The sequence below is a fragment of the Mustelus asterias genome, chromosome 8, assembly GCF_964213995.1.
Source record: "Mustelus asterias chromosome 8, sMusAst1.hap1.1, whole genome shotgun sequence".
Taxonomy (NCBI): Eukaryota; Metazoa; Chordata; class Chondrichthyes; order Carcharhiniformes; family Triakidae; genus Mustelus; species Mustelus asterias.
In genome coordinates, this window is record NC_135808.1 from 32,404,415 (window position 1) to 32,426,368 (window position 21,954).

Consider the following 21,954-nt stretch of genomic DNA (forward strand, 5'->3'; position numbering starts at 1 on the left):
ATGTTTGAGTTCAGAGTCATTCTAAACAAATCAAATCATTTTATTCACAGGAACCATTTTAAGATGACGACAGTTTACAAAGTAGAAAAATAGCTCATTACCACAAATGTTATGAAATATTTTAGACCAATTTGCTAAGGTTGACATTGTTCAGTAATAACTCTCATAAAGTTGTGCAATGTCTACTTGCTGCTGTAATAAAATCTCCCTTGTTTCTCTCTCCATCCACACTGTTCTTTTCTGGCATTTCCTGTGGGAGGGAGAGGGATTTTTCTCCCTCTCAATATCCAAATCTATCAGCCCCCCCAGCAGCTCTCCAGCCTCCCTGACAACTTTCCTCAGCTTCTCCCTGAGGCCTGTCTCCAGGGACATCCATGTTGGGATCCTCCATTTCCAGAACAATCTGCTGTGTGGGGCGAGGGGTCAATGCTTCAAAGAACAAAAAACAATACAGCACAGGAACAGGCCCTTCGGCCCTCCAAGCCTGCGCCGCTCATGTGCCCACTAGACCATTCTTTTGTATCCCTCTATTCCCAGTCTGTTCATGTGGCTATCTAGATAAGTCTTAAACGATCCCAGCGTGTCCGCCTCAATCACCCTACTTGGCAGCGCATTCCAGGCCCCCACCACCCTCTGTGTAAAATACGTCCCCCTGACATCTGTGTTGAACCTTACCCCCTTCACCTTGAACCCGTGACCCCTTGTGTTCGTCACCTCCGACCTGGGAAATAGCTTCCCACCGTTCACCCTATCTATGCCCTTCATAATTTTATACACCTCTATTAGGTCGCCCCTCATCCTCCGTCATTCCAGGGAGAACAACCCCAGTTTACCCAATCTCTCCTCATAGCTAAGACCCTCTATACCAGGCAACATCCTGGTAAACCTTCTCTGTACTCTCTCCAAAGCCTCCATGTCCTTCTGGTAGTGTGGCGACCAGAACTGGATGCAGTATTCCAAATGTGTCCTAACCATCGTTCTATACAGCTGCAACATCATATGCCAACTTTTATATTCTATGCCCCGTCCAATAAAGGCAAGCATGCCATATGCCTTCTTCACCACTCTCTCCACCTATGCTGCCACCTTTAAGGATCTGTGGACTTGTACACCCAGGTCCCTCTGTGTGTCTATACTCCTGATGGTTCTGCCATTTATTGTATAGCTCCCCCTTACATTAGATCTACCGAAATGCATCACTTCACATTTATCTGGATTAAATTCCATCTGCCATTTCTCCGCCCAATGTTCCAGCCTATCTATATCCTGCTGTATTCTCTGACAATGTTCATCACTATCCGCAACTCCAGCAATCTTCGTGTCGTCCGCAAACTTACTGATCACACCAGCTACATCCTCTTCCAAATCATTTATATATATATATCACAAACAGCAGAAGTCCCAGTACAGAGCCCTGCGGAACACCACGAGTCACAGACCTCCAACCGGAAAAAGACCCCTCCACTGCTACCCTCTGTCTTCTATGGCGAATCATGATGTGGAGATGACGAAGGAGCAGCACTCCGAAAGCTTATGGTATTTGCTACCAAATAAACCTGTTGGACTTTAATCTGGTGTTGTGAGACTTCTTACTGTGTTCTATGGCTAAGCCAGTTCTCCACCCATCTAGCTAGCTCACCTTTTATCACGTGAGATTTAACCTTTTGCGCCAGCCTGCCATGAGGGACCTTGTCAAATGCTTTACTAAAATCCACAGAGACGACATCCACGGCCCTTCCCTCGCCAATCGTTTTTGTCACCTCCTCAAAAAACTCAACCAAATTTGTGAGGCATGACCTCCCTCGTACAAAACCATGCTGTCTATCGCTAATGAGATTATTCAGTTCTAAATGCGCATATATCCTATCTCTAAGAATCTTCTCCAAAATTTCCCTACCACGGACGTCAAGCTCACCAGCCCATAATTACCCGGGTTATCCTTGCGGTTATTCTGTGGGGAAAGCTGTGCAATGTGTAATCAAACCCCACAATCCCCGACACTGTGACAGGAGAGTCTGGGTAAGTGACCCCTGACCTGTGCAGACACTGGGAACAGGAGTTCAACAACCTGATTGTCCTCTTCAGTACTCGACATGTCACATAGTTTTTTATACTGAGTCAGAAATATCCTGGTAAAAATCCGTGAACATTCAAAGGTCTTTGAAAACTCTGATCAATCAGAAAGCGCTGAGTGTCCATGAAATGTGAGTGTATTTCATTCCCAACAATCTGCCCCTCAGTCACTGACTGGGAGCTGTTGTGTACGTCCCACTTGGTGAATCTGCAGAAGTAAAATAAATGTCAGTTAGAATGGGGAATAATCCATTCTCAGAGAGTGAGAACACAACAAGTGTGAGGGAATGGAGATTGTGTGAGAAATACTCATTCTCACACTCCCCTCCATCCTTACACTTTATGGAGATCCTGTCGATCTCTTCCATTCCATCCATATTCAGTAGGTGAGGATGTGAGTGTGTGCGGTGGCTTTAATGATCAATATTAGACCTGGTCTGAGCTGATCACACAAAGGAAGATCAGACAGGGAACAAGATGTGTTTATACGTGTGTATCTGTGTGTGGGAATTAAATCAGTTCATTCAACACAGTGTCCTGTACTCCCAGTACTGGAGATTCCCCACACTCACTCTGTCCCCTCAGTTCTACATTCCCCTCTCTCTGCTCCGATTATAATTCCAAGATTAGATCTAGTTTCTGAAACACATTCGAATAATATGAGGATTGTCTCTCTCTGTTCCCGGATCCATTCCCAGTTCTCTGTTCATTGGGGACAATTGGAACTGAAGCTGCCCATTGGGAATTGATGGGATTGGCTGAAACGCTGGTTTTACACTCGCCCCATTTCACTCTCCAGTGAAGTGACGAAAGATTCCCAATGATGGTGGTGTCCAAGCCGTGTTGTCCCAATCCCATGGGATACCTTCCCAGCCAGTTCAGTTCTAATTCTCCCCAATGTCTGTGTGTCCTGTCCTTGTTCAATCCCCAGGATTACATTGTACGGCCCAGGATGCAGCATCACTGATGGTTTTCACATCAAACTTCAAAGGGATGAGGAATAAACTGATCGCTGGAAACTGGGCTGAGCTGAGAATGAGGAAATCCACAGATAAACAGAGCAAATGCTTCAAAAGAAGCAGTTGGTCCAATCCAGCAGCAGGAGTTAGTCCTAAACAACTGTACTGACCCCACCATGGTCAACACATGGAATAAGTGAGAGAATCCAACTCAAAAAAAAGACTTCACAAAATGTCCAGAGATTGAGGTCCAGACACTTAGACAAGTATCAGCTGGTCAAAGAGAGACAGGATGGATTGTGAAGGGAAACTCATGTCTGCCTCATCTCAGTAAGTGTGATGAGGAGCACAATAACATGGTGGATAAGGAAGTGTCTATGGACCCAATCACGCACACGCATGCACACACACAAGTTCCTTACCTGACTGATGGAGCTTGGGCTCTGCCAGGCTGCTGTGTTCAATTTGACAGGAGTATTGATCCTCATCCCCAGCATTTATTTCAATCTCTTTCTGGATCTGATGGGTCCCATCGTGGTTCGGTCGAACCCCCGAGGATAGTGTCTCAGACATTACCTCTCCATTCCTTAGCCAGGTCACCTCGATGTCTGCAGGATAAAAACCAGTAACCAGGCAGGAGAGAGTGAGCGGCTTGTACTGACTATTGGGCTCACTTCTGGAGATGAAGACTTCAGGCTGAACTGTAATGGGAAAGGGTGAAAACACAAACAATAAACCCACACTGAATGGAATGGGAGAACGGATTGATAGATCAGTGAAGTTAGATCAGAACATGGGCTCAAAACTGAATTCAATACCTTTCCGTCCAAAATATTCCTTTCCAGCTCACAAATATCTCTTTAAATTCTGAACAAGTATTTCTTCCAAACTCCATTTCCAATATTTGTTCCAGGATTGATCCGAATCCCATTTCTCTTTAGTCTTCACTGCGAAGTGATTGGACGCGACCCATCTCATTCTGTCTGGCTCTAAACTAATATAGTCCTTTCCATCAAATCCAAACCGCATCCATCTCTTAATGGAGCCGTCTTCAGTGACCTCAACAGACCGAATCCATTGGAAAGTGTGAATTCCTGTCAGGAGAGCCCAGAGGGATTGATAATCAGTTGAGAGTGGAACATCACACGCAGTCTGATCAGAGCGATATTATTGTTATTCCCGGAGCCAGGGTTTTTAGGATGGTGCAGTTTCCCTTTCTGTCATCGAGGAACACATTCCCAGGGTTTTTAGGATGGTGCATTGAGGTTCTGACATCGAGGAACACATTCCCAGGGTTTTTAGGATGGTGCATTGAGGTTCTAACATCGAGGAACACATTCCCAGGGTTTTTAGGATGGTGCATTGAGGTTCTGACATCGAGGAACACATTCCCAGGGTTTTTAGGATGGTGCATTGAGGTTCTAACATCGAGGAACACATTCCCAGGGTTTTTAGGATGGTGCATTGAGGTTCTGACATCGAGGAACACATTCCCAGGGTTTTTAGGATGGTGCATTGAGGTTCTGACATCGAGGAACACATTCCCAGGGTTTTTAGGATGGTGCATTGAGGTTCTGACATCGAGGAACACATTCCCATCGATGCCTCCTGTCCTGAAGCCATTCCTCGCTGCAAAGACCAACAGCTGGCTGGATTCTGGGTTATTGCCCTCCCTCAGCAGAAATTCCCACCTCACGGAGTTGCCCGCCAATCCCTGGTCCCCACAGCACCACAAGCTGCAGTGGACAGGACTGGAACTGCAAGCAGGCCCCAGGGCCTCAGTCTCAGGAATCCAGAAGCTGGCAAATGTGGGGGTCTGAGGGTGAGTAGTGGAGGTCAGGTTAAGGGGATGGTTGGATGGGCAGGAAAGTTGCAGAGGTTGAGGAGGGGGAGGAAGGACATGTGTGGACCAGAACACCTGGGGAGATGCCTGATGTTAAAAGGTGGCTGTCCCCGCCCCCACTCAACAACACCCAACACCACCCCCCCTCACCTTTTCTATCCTAAGGACCAAAATAAATAAATCACTCCACAATTCCCCACCTTACAGTCCATTTGACAACTTTGTTATCTTTTCACTTAATGTGTCAATATCACCTTTCAGTCGCTTTGTGTCTTCCTCACAGCTTACATTCCCACTGAGAATTGTGGTGAATATAAGTAGACGAAGATATACACTGTGACTGATTAGGGTTCAGTAGAAGGGCGACTGTTGTGTTTGAAATACCTTAAAGACATGACCTGGGATTTTCTGGTTCTGTGCACAGTGGGCGTTGTCACCAGCGGGACAGGAAAATTTGGAGAGTCTTTTAGTCACACTGCAAATGTTCCAGTCCCACCCGTGATGATGCCCGCTGCTGCCAGCGCTGGAGAATTATGCCCATGGATGTGGCAGGGGTGAGTGGGCACATTTTCAAACTTCACTCATGGAAAACTACCAAACGATAACTTGGAAATGGAGTCAGCAGTGAAGAAGACAGAGCGGGATTTTCCAATTCCTCCTGCTGCCAGAATCGCCACAGCTGGGAATGGGAAATCCGACAGACCCGCAAAAGTCTGGTGACTTTCGGCATAAATTTCCAGTCCCACAGTGGACAGGACTGGAAAAGCCCACACTTTGTAACAGACGTCAAGAAGACACAGTGAGGTGAAAGGAGCAGAGAGGTGGCAATGAAACCCGGGTAAATGTGAGGTGATACGCTACAGAGAAGCCAAACTACAATTTAAAACACAGTGTCATAGAGAGACCTGGATGTTGGTACACATTCTGTGAAAGGCAGCACAGAACACTAAACACTTCCGAGAGTGTGTGGGATCCTGAGGCTGGGAGTAAAAAAACCAGGAAAATATACCGAACCGTCATCAAACACATCCTCATCCTCAGCCGGAATATTGGACAGGGTGGGAGGGGGGCGGGGGGGGGGGGGGGGGGAATTTCCGCTCCCATTTTCAGGGGATGGGAATGGCAGAGGGGTATTGTTTACACTGGCAGGAATTCCCTGCTTGATTATCCCTGTCCTCTGCCAATGCTGTGACGGGAATCCTGGATTTAAAAGTCGGGATCTCCATTTACATGCATTCATGCATAGCAGGGCTTTCTGCCTGAGAGACCCCCCCACGTTAGACTGTCCATTCACGCCAGTGCGAATCACTCAGGGACCTCCGCGATGTGCACCTTGTGATCAAAACCCACCGGAGATGTACAGCTGAGTATAGACCCCCTCGGGGGAGAGGGACATGCCCCAGGAGTACCCAGGCACTGTCCAACCACTTCCTTAGCACTGCCCCCTGGGAGGACAGGGTCAGTGCCAGGTGGCAGCACAGTGCTAGGGGACAGAGCCGGGGCAGTGCAGGGGGCATGCTAGGTGGCTGTGCTGGGTGTTTGGTGGTGGTGGGGAAGTGGAAGTTTTGTTGGTCTCCCTTTTTAAAGGTGCTTGAACTTTTAAAAGTCAAAGTCGTGGGACCGCCCCCCCCACACACACACACACATTTAGTTTTGATTTATACACAGCGGGAAAAGTGGACAGGGCAGTGGGCTGGCTACACTCTGCTGGAGAAAGCAATGAAGGAGTTCAGTGACACAGAGAGACTGGAGAAGCTGGGAATAGTCTCCTTTATAGCAGACAGTTTTGGAGAAGATTTGATATTTGTTTATTGGCTCGGGGGTATGTGTGTCATTGACGTGAAGAAGGCCTATAGTGTGTTAGCGTTTATTAACAGGGGGTTTCAGTTTAAGAGCCGTGGGGTTGTGCTGCAACTGTACAGGACCTTGGTGAGACCACATTTGGAATATTGTGTGCAGTTCTGGTCACCTCACTATAAGAAGGATGTGGAAGCGCTGGAAAGAGTGCAGAGGAGATTTACCAGGATGCTGCCTGGTTTGGAGGGTAGGTCTTATGAGGAAAGGTTGAGGGAGCTAGGGATTTTCTCTTTAGAGCAGAGGAGGATGAGAGACAACTTAATAGAGGTTTATAAGATGATGAGGGGGTTAGATAGAGTGGACGTTCAGAGACTATTTCCTCGGGTGAATGTAGCTGTTACTCGGGGGCATAACTATAAGGTTAATGGTGGGAGATATAGGAGGGATGTCCGAGGTAGGTTCTTTACGCAGAGAGTGGTTGGGGTGTGGAATGGACTGCCTGCAGTGATAGAGGAGTTGGACACTTTAGGAACTTTCAAGCGGTTATTGGATAGGGACATGGAGCACACCAGTATGATAGGGAGTGGGATAGCTTGATCTTTGTTTCGAACATAGCTCGGCACAACATTGAGGGCCAAAGGGCCTGTACTGTGCTGCACTGTTCTATGTTCTATGTATGACTAGGCCAGCATTTATTGACTATTCCTCATTGACCGATGTATGAAATCAGTACACAAAGTGTGGTTCGGATTTGGAATGGACGGCATGCTGGGTACAGACTCAGTATAGCTTTAAAAATGGAATTGGATCAGTAATTACAGCGAAAAACATTCCAGGTCTTTGTGAAATGAACCCATTCTATTGATCTTTGAATGAGCTAGCATGGACTCAATGGGCTGAATGTTGTCTTGCCATGTTGCCATATACGATGAATGTTTGATTCTGGGGTAACTGTTGAGGAAAGAACAGGTGGATTGTACTAACTGCAGGACAGCGGTGGAGTAAAGCAGACACGACTGTTAGCAGCTGTTATACAGCTGCAGTGAGAGGATAGGTGGACACATGACTGAATCAATGCAGAGGACCAGGAGAACATTCCTTCAGTGCTGTGTGCAGTGCCACTCACACCAGAACAAGTGAAAGAGTCTCAGCCATGGACACAGTGCTGGTAAAGAACTAATCCCCTGAGATAACGGAATAGATACAGACACGATCATCCTCCTCTCTCTCTCTCACACATTCTCACACACGCTCATGCACACACACACACACACACACACTCTTTCATGCACACACACACACACTCCCTCATGCACACACACACACACACACACACTCTCTCATGCACACACACACACACACACTCTCTCATGCACACACACACTCCCTCATGCACACACACACACACACACTCTCTCATGCACACACACACTCCCTCATGCACACACACACACACTCCCTCATGCACACACACACACACTCCCTCATGCACACACACACACTCCCTCATGCACACACACACACACTCCCTCATGCACACACACACACACTCTCTCATGCACACACACACTCCCTCATGCACACACACACACACTCCCTCATGCACACACACACACTCCCTCATGCACACACACACACACACTTCCTCATGCACACACACACACACACTCCCTCATGCACACACACACACACTCCCTCATGCACACACACACACACTCCCTCATGCACACACACACACTCCCTCATGCACACACACACACTCCCTCATGCACACACACACACACACACACACTCCCTCATGCACACACACACACACTCCCTTATGCACACACACACACTCCCTCATGCACACACACACACACACACTCCCTTATGCACACACACACACACACACACACACTCCCTCATGCACACACACACACACTCCCTCATGCACACACACACTCTTTCATGCACACACACACACACCCTCATGCACACACACACTCCCTCATGCACACACACACCCACTCCCTCATGCACACACACACACACACACCCTCATGCACACACACACACTCCCTCATGCACACACACACTCTTTCATGCACACACACACACACCCTCATGCACACACACACTCCCTCATGCACACACACACTCTTTCATGCACACACACACACACACCCTCATGCACACACACACACTCCCTCATGCACACACACACACACTCCTTCATGCACACACACACACACACACACTCCCTCATGCACACACACACACACTCCCTCATGCACACACACAGAGGACTGAAATCAGTGCCCCTCCCAATCACCACCCCTCCCACTTGCAGCATGTTTGGAGGCGGGCTGGCATCTCATTGGGCGGGGGGTTGCCAAGTTTGGAGCCCGTCTCCTTACGGTCTCCGAGCTGATTAAATCCAGGGCAGGGAAGCTCGAGAACAGCGTTCCTGTCCGGACGTAAACTGGCCATTATGTGGTCCATTAATACCCACTGAAGGGGCAGAGGCTGCCCGGGGGATTAATCCAGTGCTGGGCAGGGAAGATCCCACACAGGAAACCCTTGTTGAGTTGACTTGTGTCACCCAGGGGTGTGGGTGTGAGGGGTGGGGTGACGAGAATATTGCATGTTCAAATGCATTTGGGGGCTCTTACCAAAAATATTCTAATTGCCGAACGAACGTGAAAACGGGAGAACATCGTGCCGATATTTTGGGTGAGTTAAAAATCCAATCTTGCCTTACTCTGAGCAAAAAGTGAAGCAAGACCTGTTTCCTGCCAGCAGGGAGAGGGGGCGGGGCCTCAGCTCACACAAAAGCCGTCAGCTCACAGCAGAGGGCGATATCACGCATGAGCAGACCTCAATAGCAACAGCATAGAGAGATCTGTCACTGCCTCCCCGCCGGCCCCCCGCTTTCACTGGCCTCCGCAGCAGATCTCTACTCCCCACGCCCTTCTGCCACCCCCCCCTCCCCCCCCCCCCCCCCCCACCCCCGTGACTTCTAGTGGGGCTTCAAGGTCCTCTGGTCCCACTGGCGAAGCCATCATGACCGTCATGGCCATACATGAACCTTGCCGGTGAGGACATTCGCCGGCGAGTCTACAGCAGCAAGTGAGCCCGGATGATTCTGTCCCGGGCTCAATAATAGTATTTTAAAATTAATAATATTTAAATTCTACTTCAGGGTGCAAGGATGATCTCACCCGGTATCCGGGCCAGTAAGATTGCGACAGGCAGGAAATCAGGTGCAAAGCCGATTTTTCACCTATCTCGGGATCTACAGGCTCGCTCTACTGATCGACTGGCGGGACGAGGAGGTAAGACCGCTCCCTGTGTGTGATCGTGGGATATGCCTTATCCAATAGAATGGCGACAGTGCAGAAGGAGGCCATTCGGCCCATCGATTCAACACTGATTCTCCAAAACAGCACTCCATGTAGGCTCGCTACCTCGCCCTATCCACATAATCCTGCGCATTTAGCATGGCCAATCCACCTAACCTACACATTTGGACTGTGGGAGGAAAGCGGAGCACCCAGAGAAAACCCACACAGACACAGGGAGAATGTGCAGACTCCACATAGACAGTCACCCAATTGAACCCAGGCCCCTGGCGCTGTGAGGCAGCAAAGCTAACCACTGTGCCATCCGCGGCTCAGGGAGGGGTAAACGTCAGTGGAGGTCACTCCCCTTCCCTTGCCTCTGACCTCCTCTTCCCCCTCCTTGTCCTGTGAACCCCCCCCCCCCCTTTCCAATAACCCCCCCATCCCACCCTCACTCACATTTTCCCGGGTAGTTTCAGTGATCCTGGGCCTTTGCTGAGTTCATAACTGCAATGTCACCAGTTGTTCCTCATGGCACTGCCTGAAATGGGGAACGATCAGGCTCGGACTAGCTGTCACCTCTCAGGACACACGCACGCACACACACACACATATTCAGTAGTGTTAATATCTGTGGATCATTCTCACATTCTCCATCCATGAGTGACTGTCTCTGTCCTTGATAATCTCCACTCCTTTATCTCAGGGAGAGATTTCTGACATTGTCCTTTCACACTGAGTCCTGGATTCACATTGTCTATTGTGTAATAGTGGAGAAGGCCAATCTCAGCCCCATATATATCAATATACATTGAGACACAGCAAGAAAACAGCAATGAGCCAACACTGAGTTTCCCCAACAATGAGCCAGCCCTTTCCTGGATCATCTCAACCCTCTCACCATATTCTCAACTTCTTCATTCACAAACCCATCTCCTCATCTTCATCAATGTCAACACAACTTTGTCCAGATCTCAATCAGAATAGGGAGAAGGAACAGAATCACCCTCCGAGTCTCCCCCCGAGTTATGGGGAGATAATTTACAGCCCCATCCTCTGCCTGCCTCCCAGCCCACCCCTGGGCCTTCCCCCATTTTACTGTGGACAGATAAAGCTGCCTGCCCACCCTGAGACCTGTTGAGGGGCTGAAGTGACCAATTAATGACCAGTCAAGGGTATTGATCCATCTTCTCTGCAGTAACACAAGTAGCTGGGGAAGACGGAACCAAGGTGGACAACCTGCTCATTTTACAACTCGGGCTGAAAGGTGGGAAGGGAAGATAAATACCTCCTTTTGGAGAGGGGTTCTCCTGTTTCCACTGGGGGTTAAACTCCCCAAGGACATATGCCCCATTCGTGCCTCCCATATTCCTGGTCGACAAAACCCTACCCACCCCTCCTTCCTCTGCCCCCCCACCTACCCAAAGGTTCCCCAATGGTTCCCTGAGCAGAATCCCCAGGCTAATCTGTAATTGCGGTATCCATGGTCATTCCATTCTGGATTGGTGTGCTGCCAGCTCTTCCACCTGGTGTTGCTGCCATTGCTCAGCTGCCAGCCAATCAGATTGGCATGTAGCTCTCGAGTGTGGGACCTCTGTTCACTGAGGGGCGGGTATCCCATGACGAGCCTGACCAGAGTACTGTCGCTGTGGGACAGTCCTTCTCAAATTGGCAGACACAAGACAGACTTTTCTTTTGAAGGGAGCTGAGGGTGGGGGAGTTGCAGCTGAACATCCTTGTAAAATACACCCCATCCTCTCCCACACACTCGACGACCTGTACTCACAGTCTGCAGTATAGCTCTGGCTGGGGACCTGTCACACACTCAGTGGCAGATTGGACATGGCTGATCTTACCATGTGTCTGGTTTGGGTTCTTCATTATCAGATTCAGATTCTCCTTCGCCATATCAGAATGTGAGTTTGCAAAACTGCTGAGCCTTTTCCAGAATTCGGCATTGATAGATTCTGCCATGAACTGCTGCCTGGGGATGCACTGTCGAATATTACTGTCATGATAATTAATCTGAACTCCATTGACTGTGGCAACTTTAGTAACCTCGGGAAAATCTGTAACTCCAGAAATTGCTGTGTATATCGCAGTCATTGAGTTGATCTCTGTAAAGTAACCAATTAAAGAGGTGTGTTACCATCCACAAAGGAAAGATAACTCTTTAAAAATCAGATGTCTTTTCCCAAATGTCCCATTGGAAAGTAATTGTTGAACAAGATTTCACTTTTTAAATCTTTTACTGTAACATCAAACAAAATCACCATAGTTTATACATAATACAAAAATTATACTTCAACCACCTTGGTAAATCTCACTTTAAACCAATTCCACAACCACTTCTGGCACATGTGAAGCATCAAGGGCATTCCCAAAGTTTCCCCTAATTCTCCAGCTTGGTTTCCCATCAAAGACAAGGTGGAGCTGGAGTGTGGTGACTTCTTGCAAGCTGTCCCCAGGATACCCTCTAATTCCATCTTTTACTCTTGTTCTATTCTTCACTATATTTTGCACCCTCTCCTTTTCTCCTCCTCTATGTACTCTGTGAACGGTATGCTTTGTCTGTATAGTATGCAGGAAACAATACCTTTCACTGTTTCCCAATACATGTGACAATAACAAATCAAATCAAAAGACTCTTCCTCACATGGGTTGAATCTTCTCAGGGCCTCCTCTGCCAACTGTTCCACTCAGTCGATGCTTTGTTTATATAATTATTGTGACCAAGGCTTCAATGAAGATTGCCTCTCCCTGGTCACCTGGGTCCTGACAGTAAAGATACCCAGAGACTCCTTTGTCCAACCCTTGATTAAACCTGATTAAACTGTCTACTTGGCTGTGGGAAAATGGCCCTATGCAGAGAGGTTTGCTTCTCCTGCTGTGAACCAGTGATTTTTCAGAGATCTTCCAGCATTTCTTCACCAGGATATCTGAGTCTGTGTTCTGTAACTGTGTCCCACTGCAACACAACACCAGCGCTGATATCGGTTAGTGGCCCATTTCATCCTTCTCTTCACAGCGTCTATCTCCAGAGCTGACCGCTCTGTCGGCGCTGAATAACAAATTGTCAGGAACATTTTAACGTCTTCACCCAGAATTCAGTACCCCACTGGGTGTAAAGAGACACCCCCCACATAGAAACACAGGCTTTTTGCAAATCACAAAATTCCTCACCACAGATTAATAAACATTTACACAAATACCTCCCTTACTTCATTTACATAAACATGTATGACAGTGCAGAACACCCACACAGCATTCTTTCTGGTTGTATCACAGCTTGGTATGGCTCCTGCTCTGCTCAAGACCGCAAGAAACTACAAAGGGTCGTGAATGTAGCCCTATCCATCACTCAAACCAGCCTCCCATCCATTGACTCTGTCTACACTTCCCGCTGCCTCGGCAAAGCAGCCAGCATAATTAAGGACCCCACGCATCCCGGACACTCTCTCTTCCACCTTCTTCCTTCGGGAAAAAGATACAAAAGTCTGAGGTCACGTACCAACGGACTCAAGAGTAGCCTCTTCCCTGCTGCCGTCAGACTTTTGAATGGACCTACCTCATATTAAGTTGATCTTTCTCTCCACCCTAGCTATGACTGTAACACTACATTCTGCACTCTCTCGTTTCTTTCTCTATGAACATTATGCTTTGTCTGTATAGCGCGCAAGAAACAATACTTTTCACTGTATACTAATACATGTGACAATAATCAAATCAAACCGGGACTATCACTAGTTCAGGATAATCCGAGGACCGGTCTGTTGTTTATCATATAACCAGGAAACGTGATGTGTTGAATTGTGGATTGAAATGAAGAGAAACAGTAATATTTGGGAGGATGAAATGTGAGACCATGGAGGGGGGTGAATAGTCACTGTATGAACCGTCTCACTGTCAAACAGGGGGATGGACAATCCAGAGCAGGATCTCCACTGTCCTTCACTGAGCTTTTTAATCACCCCTTTATACAGACTCACTAGGATGTTGGTGGTCTGAGATAACCTGACCTATTCAACCATGAGGGCATCACAGCTGATCCCGGGGTGGGTGAAACACGGATTATCCTTCTCCTCTCCGCAGTGTTTCAAAGACTTCAGACCAGGAGTGATGAAAATGTTCTGCTTCTCCCAATCAATGTGAAAATTAAAATTGTCCATTTGAAGCATTTTCCATTTGCTCCAAGCTTCTCTGCTCTGGGTGTTTGTACATCCTGCTGTCAGGAGAGCTGAACACCAATCCCATCAGAGTCTTCCACACTGTGCTGACTTCAATGGTGTCAAATATCAGGCTGGCTGTATAACAGCGTCTGAGCAAACATCACCCATTTCAAACTCTCACCAAAAGATTCAAATTCACCCCAGAGAGAGAGAGAGAGAGAGAGTGAGAATGGAAGAGTGAATTCTGTACTTACCGGGAGAGACCCAGGAAAAACACAGGGAGATGGAGAAAAGGATCAGCAACATTCTGGGAATCCACTGTCCCAATTCCAATCAGTGACTGGGAATTAAACACTTGGAGGAGGAATCCACACTGTTTATTGTGATTGAAAACACAAACAAATGTTGATAAAGACTCCAGTTTCCTGCCTTCATTGAAATGTGATCAGTTCCCTGAAGTTAAGCCACACAACCAGAGGGTGTATGATTGGTTAGTGTCAGAAAAAGAGCCAATGAAAGGGAAAGAATTTCTAAAGTTTATTTATTTTTCACAAGTAGGCTTACATTAATACTGCAATGAAGTTACTGTGAAAATCCCCGAGTCGCCACACTCCGGCTCCTGTTCAGGTACACTGAGGGAGAATTTAGCATGGCCAATTCACCTACCCTGTCACCAGTTATCAGGAAATTGTCCATTTCCGGTTCCGACACTTCCATGTTGAGCTTCCTCCCCCATCAGTAATGGACATGAAAGGGGCCTGAAAATTATGAAGAAGCCACACTGCAGACAACCATCATTTTAGCTGCTGCAGGCTTTGGGCCCAGTCAGGCCACCTGCCCCCACAATGGTACAGACTGTTAGACTAATTAAAAACCTTGTTAAACTGCAATTTTTCCAGTCAGCTTCAGGTTTCCCAATTTGAAATTGAGCAGATGAATGGTCTGGGGTGAGCACCCAGCAATTGGCCAGGGAGGACAGTCCTCCCACAGTCCCTTTCAGCTTGCCTGGCTGGAAGAGCAGCCACAGGCTGCCCTGTAGATGGACATTCCCCTCCCCTCACCACACTCCCCCTCACCCCCATAATGGTGGCCTGGCTTCTTTCCTGGTTTATTTTGATGTTTTTCTGAAGTGACTAACATGGACCTTCCTGTTGAAGCAGCTTCTCAGTTACACACCTTGTACTGCAGCTGGGTGTTTGCCGAAAGCTGGAGGAATCCGGATTGGCTATTGGGGAGCCTGCCCACTGCTCTTAATTGTGAGGGAAATGGTTTCCAAGCCAATTGCAAATGTTCCCCCACAGAAAATCCTTAACTGTGACCTGTATCTGTGTGTATACACCTCTCTTTGTAGTTGTGAGTATATGTGTATATGAGCGTAGTGTGTGTATTTGTGTGTATATGAGCATGTGTGTGCTTATTTGCGCACCAGTGTGTGCGCGTGTCTGTGTGTGTACGTATGTATGTATGTGTTGGTCCCTGTGTCTGTGTGTTTGCATGTGTCTGTTTGTGTATGCATGTGTGTTCATGTGTTATGTTTACATATGTCTGTGTGTCTGTATGTGCGCACTGGTGTACATGTCCATGCTTACATGGGGGTGTATGTGCATCCTCACTCCATAACCCATTCAATTATCAATTAAAATTTAAATGAAAAACTTGCAAGAATTCTACAAACCCTGTAAGACTGTTAAATTATTCCATTTCTTTCCACGTTGCTTTTTTTTAGTCTCAACAGGATGTGAAAATTCCTGGCTAGGCCAGCATTTATTGCCCATCCCGAGTTGCCCTTCACAGTGCTGTTAGAGTGGGAGTTCCAGGGTTTGACCCAGTGACGGTGAAGGAACAGTTGATATATTTCCAAGTTAAGGTGGTGTGTGGCTTGGAGCGGAACCTCCAGGCAGTGTGTGTTCCCAAGTATCTGCTGTCCTTGTCCTTCAAGATGCTAGTGGGTTTAAAAGGTGCTGCCCAAGGAGCCTTGGTGAGTTCCTGCAGTGAAACTTGTAGATGGTTCACACGGCTGCCACTGTGCATCAGTGGCGAAGGGCTTGAATCATAGAATCCTCCAGTGCAGAAGGAGGCCATTCAGCCCATCGAGTCTGCACCGACCACAATCCCACACAGGCCCCATCCCCATTAACTCATGCATTTCGCCGTGCTAATCCCCATGACACAAAGGGGTAATTTAGCCTGGCCAGTCCAGCTCACCCGCACATCTTTGGACCATGGGAGGAAATCGGAGCACCCGGAGGAAACACACGCTGACACGGGGAGAATGTGCAAACTTCACACAGAGTGACCCAAGACGGGAATCAAACCTGGGTCCCTGGTGCTGTGAGGCCGCAGTGCTAACACTGTGCCACCATGCCACCCCTTGTGGAATGGGTAGCAACGAAGCGGGCTGCTTTATCCTGAACAGTGTCTGTTGAGTTTCTTGAGTGTTTTTAGAGCTGCACTCATCTAGGCAAGTGGAGAGAATTCCATTCCATAGAAACATACAAAACAGAAGCAGGAGTAGGTTATTCGACCCTTCGAGACTTTTCACCATTCATTATGATCATGGCTGATCATCAAATTCAATATCATGATCCCCTTTCCCCCATAACCCTTGATCCCAAAAGGCCCAAGAGCTACTCTAATTTAATCTTGAAGTCAGACAATGTTTTGGCCTCACCTACTTTCTGTGATAGTGAATTCCACACATTCACCACTCTCTGGGTGAAGAAATTTCTCCTCACCTCAGTTCTTATCCTCAAACTGTGATCCCTACTTCTGGACTCCCCCACCATTTGGAACATTCTTTCTGAATCTACCCTCTCTAATCCTGTGAGAATTTGATAAGTTTCAATGAGATCCCCTCTCACTTTTCGAAACTCCAATGAATACAATCCTCACACTCCTGACTTGTGCCATGTAGATGGTGGACAGGTTTTGGGGAGTCAGGAGGTGGTTACCCACTGCAGGATTCCTAACCTCTGACCTGCTCTTGTAACTACAGTATTTATTGGCTAATCCAGCTTTGTTTCTGGTCAATGGTAGGCCCCAGGATGTTGCTAATGGGGGATTCAGTCATGGTAATGCCATTGAATGTCAAGGGACGATGGTTAGATTCTCTCTCGTTGGAGATGGTTGTTACCTGGCACATGTGTGGCACAAATATTATTTGCCACTTGTTAGTCCAAGCCTGGATATTGTCCAGGTCTGGCTGCATTTGAACATGGACTGCTTCAATATCTGAGGAGTCATAATGCAGCTGAACATTGTGCAATCATCAGCGAACATCCCCACTTCTGACATTATCATAGAAGGCAGGTCATTGATGAAGGAGCTGAAGATGGTTGGGACTGGGACACTCCCCTGAGAAACTCCTGCAGTGATGCCCAGAGACTGAGATGATTGACCTCCAATCAGACAACCACCATTTTTTGTGCTAGTCATGATTCCAACCAGTGGAGTATTTTCCCCCGATACCCATTGTCTCCGGTTTTACTCGGGCTCCTTGGTGCCATACTCGGTCAAATGCGGCCTTGATGTCAAGGACTATCAGTCTCACCTCACCTCTGGAACTCAGCTCTTTTGTCCATGTTTGAACCAGGACTGTAATGAGGTCAGGAGCTGAGTGACCCTGGTGAAACCCAAACTGGGTGTCACTGAGCAGGTTATTGCTGAGTAAGTGCCGCTTGATGGCACTGTTGATGACCCCTTCATCACTTTGCTGATGATTGACAATAGACTGATTGGGCTGTAATTGGCTGGGTGAAATTTGTCCTGTTTCTCGTGTACAGCACATACCTGGGCAATTTTATACATTGCCCGTGTTCCAGCTGTACTGGAACAGCTTGGCTCGGGGAGCAGCAAGTTCTGGAGCACAAGTCTTCAACACTATTGCCGGGATATTGTCCTTCCACCCCAACACACTCCCTTTATCAGCTTCTCCACACTTCTCATTACTGAGAAGCTGGTGAGCCTTCACCTCCAGCTCACTGGGAAATGTGTTGAAGTTTGATTCACTAAAGTTAGGACACGGCTTCCTCTCCTCTGTCTCTCGCACTGACATCTTCTTTTCTGTTAACAAGTCAATCAATGCTGATGGAAAACAGTGAATGATGACATTTGGTCTGAACTCAGCCAGTTCACATTGGATTGAACCTCAACAACTGCCCATTCCAATCGTCACAAGCTGCTGAGCGATTGAATTCAACCTTTCCTGCGAAATCAGTGAAGAAGAATTCAGGCAAGTCAAACACTGACAATTATTTATTTATTACAAACCGCAGTTATCAGGATCACAGTGAAACACTGATTAAAGACTTTTCTCCATCAATAAATTATAGCTTAAAGTTTATTCATTAGGGTCACAAGGAGGCTTACATTAACACTGCAATGAAGTTACTGTGAAAATCCCCCAGTCGCCACACTCCAGCATCTGTTCCTTTACACCGAGGGAGAATTTAGCATGGCCAATGCACCTAACCAGCACGTCTTTCGGACTGTGGGAGGAAACCGGAGCACCCGGAGTCATCGAGTCAGAGAGGTTCACAGCATGGAAACAGGCCCTTCAGCCCAACTTGTCCACGCACCCAGTTTTTACCATTAAGTTAGTTTAGCCCACCGCCCTTTATACCAATCTTACCCTTGTAACGTCCAAATGCTTTTTAAAAGACAAAATTGTACCTGCCTCTGCTACTTCTGGCAGCTGGTTCCAGCCACTCACCACCCTCTGTGTGAAAACATTGCTTCTCTCAACCCTTTTGTATCTTTCCCCTCTCACCTTAAACTTTTGCCCTCTAGTTTTAGACTCCCTTACTTTTACGAAAAGGTGTTGACTATCTACCTTATCTATGCCCCTCATTATTTTGTAGACCTCGATAAGATCACCCCGAAGCCTCCTACGCTCCAGTGAAAAAAGTCCTAGTCTATCTCGCCTCTCCTTGTCACTCAAACCATCAAATCCCAGTAAGTCCTATGGTCACACAGTAGTTAGCATTGGTGCCTCACAGCGCCAGGCAAAAGTGCATTTTTGAACACATCAAACATCTGTATAAGAGCAAAATGTACCGGTGTCTATCAATATAAAATCTGACATTCTGCAGTGTCTCATTACACTCAGAATTACAATATATATTAACAATATAAATTTCTTAGCAATCATTCACACTGAGAGATTTGACATGTTTTTCAGCCACTCTCTGTAGCTATGATGGGAGGGTCTGAGTCAGAGGTCTTTCCCCATGGAGTGTCTCCAGTAGCTGCCCCAAGCTGTGTTGTGTCCCTCACCAGTATTCCTGGACCTTGCAATGCGACAATCTGAAATCCTCAGTCATGGAGAACCCTTTGCCCTGGAAGAGTTGAGAGTTTCAGGCTGATTTTCACTGAGTTGATGGTCCTCCAGCAGGAGACGGTGTTTATCTCAGTGTGTGCTCCTGGGAACAGCCTGTACAGCGCAGAGTCCCTGTATAAAGGAGCTGCCGGGATGGACACTCTGTGACTGTGTGGGAATTCAGCAGATCAACTTTCACTTTCCTTCATCTCACCCAACTTATAAAGTGAAGTGGAAAACTGTCCAGCACCAGAAAGGTGTTTCCAACATCCTGATTGTCTTCTCCATTACCGGACGTATCACAGAGTCTTTTATACTGAGTCCAAAAAGTCTTGATCAAAATCCGCGAACATTTAAAGACATTTAAAACTCTGAGCAATCAGAAAGTGAGAAAAGTGCACAAAATGTGAATGTATTTCATTCCCAACAATCTGTCCCTCAGTCACTGACTGGGAGCTGTTGTGTACGTCCCACTTGGTGAATCTGCAGAAGTAAAATAAATGTCAGTTAGAATGGGGAATAATCCATTCTCAGAGAGTGAGAACACAACAAGTGTGAGGGAATGGAGATTGTGTGAGAAATACTCATTCTCACACTCCCCTCCATCCTTACACTTTATGGAGATCCTGTAGATCTCTTCCATTCCATCCATATTCAGTAGGTGAGGATGTGAGTGTGTACGGTGGCTTTAATGATCAATATTACACCTGGTCTGGGCTGATCACACAAAGGAAGATCAGACAGGGAACAAGATGTGTTTATACGTGTGTATCTGTGTGTGGGAATTAAATCAGTTCATTCAACACAGTGTCCTGTACTCCCAGTACTGGAGATTCCCCACACTCACTCTGTCCCCTCAGTTCTACATTCCCCTCTCTCTGATTCTTACCTCTCCATTGGCTTTTCCAGATGATTATTCCGAATATAACAGCCAGTGCTGGGATCACTGATCCAATTATAATTCCAAGATGGGAGAGTCCCCCACTGTTTCCCGGGATTTCTGAAACACATTTGAATAATATGAGCATTGTCTCTCTGTTCCCGGATCCATTCCCTGTTCTGTGTTCATCGGGGACAATTTGAACTGAAGCCGCCCCAGTCCAAATGGGATTGGTTGAAGCTTTGCTTTGACACTGGCCCCATGGTGGATAAGGGAGTGTCGATGGACCTGCTCCAGATGGACTTCCAGAAGGTCATTGATCACGTTCCACACAAGAGATTCTTGACAATAATCAGAGTGTTTGGAATTGAAGGGAATCTTTGCCATGGGGTGAAAATTGATTCTCAGGGGGGTGACAGGGAATGGGGAGAATGGGAATGTGCTCGCAGATATCCAGTACAGTTCCTTACCCCACTGATGGAGCTTGGGCTCTGCCAGGCTGCTGTGTTCAATTCGACAGGAGTATTGATCCTCATCCCCAGTATTTATTTCAATCTCTTTCTGGATCTGATGGGTCCCATCGTGGTTCGGTCGAATCCCCGAGGATAGTGTCTCAGACATTACCTCTCCATTCCTTAGCCAGTTCACCTCGATGTCTACAGGATAAAAGCCAGTAACCAGGCAGGAGAGAGTGAGCGACTTGTACTGACTATTGGGTTCACTTCTGGAGATGAAGACTTCAGGCTGAACTGTAATGGGAAAGGGTGAAAACACAAACAATAAACCCACACTGAATGGAATGGGAGAACGGTTTGATAGATCAGTGAAGTTAGATCAGAACATGGGCTCAAAACTGAAATCAATACCTTTCCGTCCAAAATATTCTTCTCCAGCTTCCAAATATTTATTTAAATGTTGAACAAATACTTCCTGCAGATAATTTTCCCAGTAATTATTCCAGGATTGATCAGAGTTCCATTTCTCTTTAGTCTTCACTGCGAAGTTATTGTACGCGACCCATCTCATTCTGTCTGGCTCTAAACTAATATAGTCCTTTCCATCAAATCCATACCGCATCCGTCTCTTAATGGAGCCGTCTTCAGTGACCTCAACAGACCGAATCCATTGAAGAACGTGAATTCCTGTAAGAACCAAACAGGGATCAATAATCAATAGACAATCTTTTCAGTGGTGAAAGGGGGTTTAGTCTGAGATAGAAATGGACGGAATCTTCCTGTGCCATCAGTAGCAGGAAGCTGAGCGGTGAGGTTACTAAATTAGATAGGGTCAGTGCTGGGGGTCTGAGTTCAGTGTCCCAGGGGTCAGTGCTGGGGGATTGAGTTCAGTGTCCCAGGGGTCAGTGCTGGGAGATGGATTGAGTTCAGTGTCCCAGGGGTCAGTGCTGGGAGATGGATTGAGTTCAGTGTCCCAGGGGTCAGTGCTGGGAGATGGATTGAGTTCAGTGTCCCAGGGGTCAGTGCTGGGAAATGGATTGAGTTCAGTGTCCCAGGGGTCAGTGCTGGGGGACTGAGTTCCGTGTCCCAGGGGTCAGTGCTGGGGGTCTAAGTTCCGTGTCCCAAGGGTCAGTGCTGG

General features: G+C 47.2%; 2 protein-coding genes and 1 pseudogene across 3 annotated transcripts in view; 1 reads left to right on the top strand and 2 right to left on the bottom strand.

Moving 5' to 3' along the window:
- Nucleotides 1-21,954, top strand: part of LOC144496991 (class I histocompatibility antigen, F10 alpha chain-like) — a 201,056-nt gene that overhangs the window by 108,183 nt on the left and 70,919 nt on the right. The window lies entirely within an intron of this gene.
- LOC144496990 (class I histocompatibility antigen, F10 alpha chain-like) overlaps nucleotides 1,786-21,954 on the bottom strand; it is a 31,028-nt gene continuing 10,859 nt past the window's right edge. Inside the window, exons 3-7 of the mRNA XM_078217662.1 lie at nucleotides 21,228-21,503; nucleotides 20,832-21,110; nucleotides 20,371-20,481; nucleotides 19,932-19,964; nucleotides 1,786-2,281 (exon numbers count right to left, since the gene is read on the bottom strand). Of these exons, the coding sequence (XP_078073788.1) occupies nucleotides 2,241-2,281; nucleotides 19,932-19,964; nucleotides 20,371-20,481; nucleotides 20,832-21,110; nucleotides 21,228-21,503 (740 nt within the window). The 3' untranslated portion in view covers nucleotides 1,786-2,240. The remainder of the gene's footprint in view (nucleotides 2,282-19,931; nucleotides 19,965-20,370; nucleotides 20,482-20,831; nucleotides 21,111-21,227; nucleotides 21,504-21,954) is intronic.
- Nucleotides 2,642-14,530, bottom strand: LOC144497555 (class I histocompatibility antigen, F10 alpha chain-like; annotated as a pseudogene). The gene is made up of 5 exons (XR_013498560.1): nucleotides 14,419-14,530; nucleotides 11,852-12,112; nucleotides 3,851-4,126; nucleotides 3,455-3,733; nucleotides 2,642-2,712 (listed from the first exon to the last, which is right to left on the bottom strand). The product of XR_013498560.1 is annotated as a class I histocompatibility antigen, F10 alpha chain-like (transcript).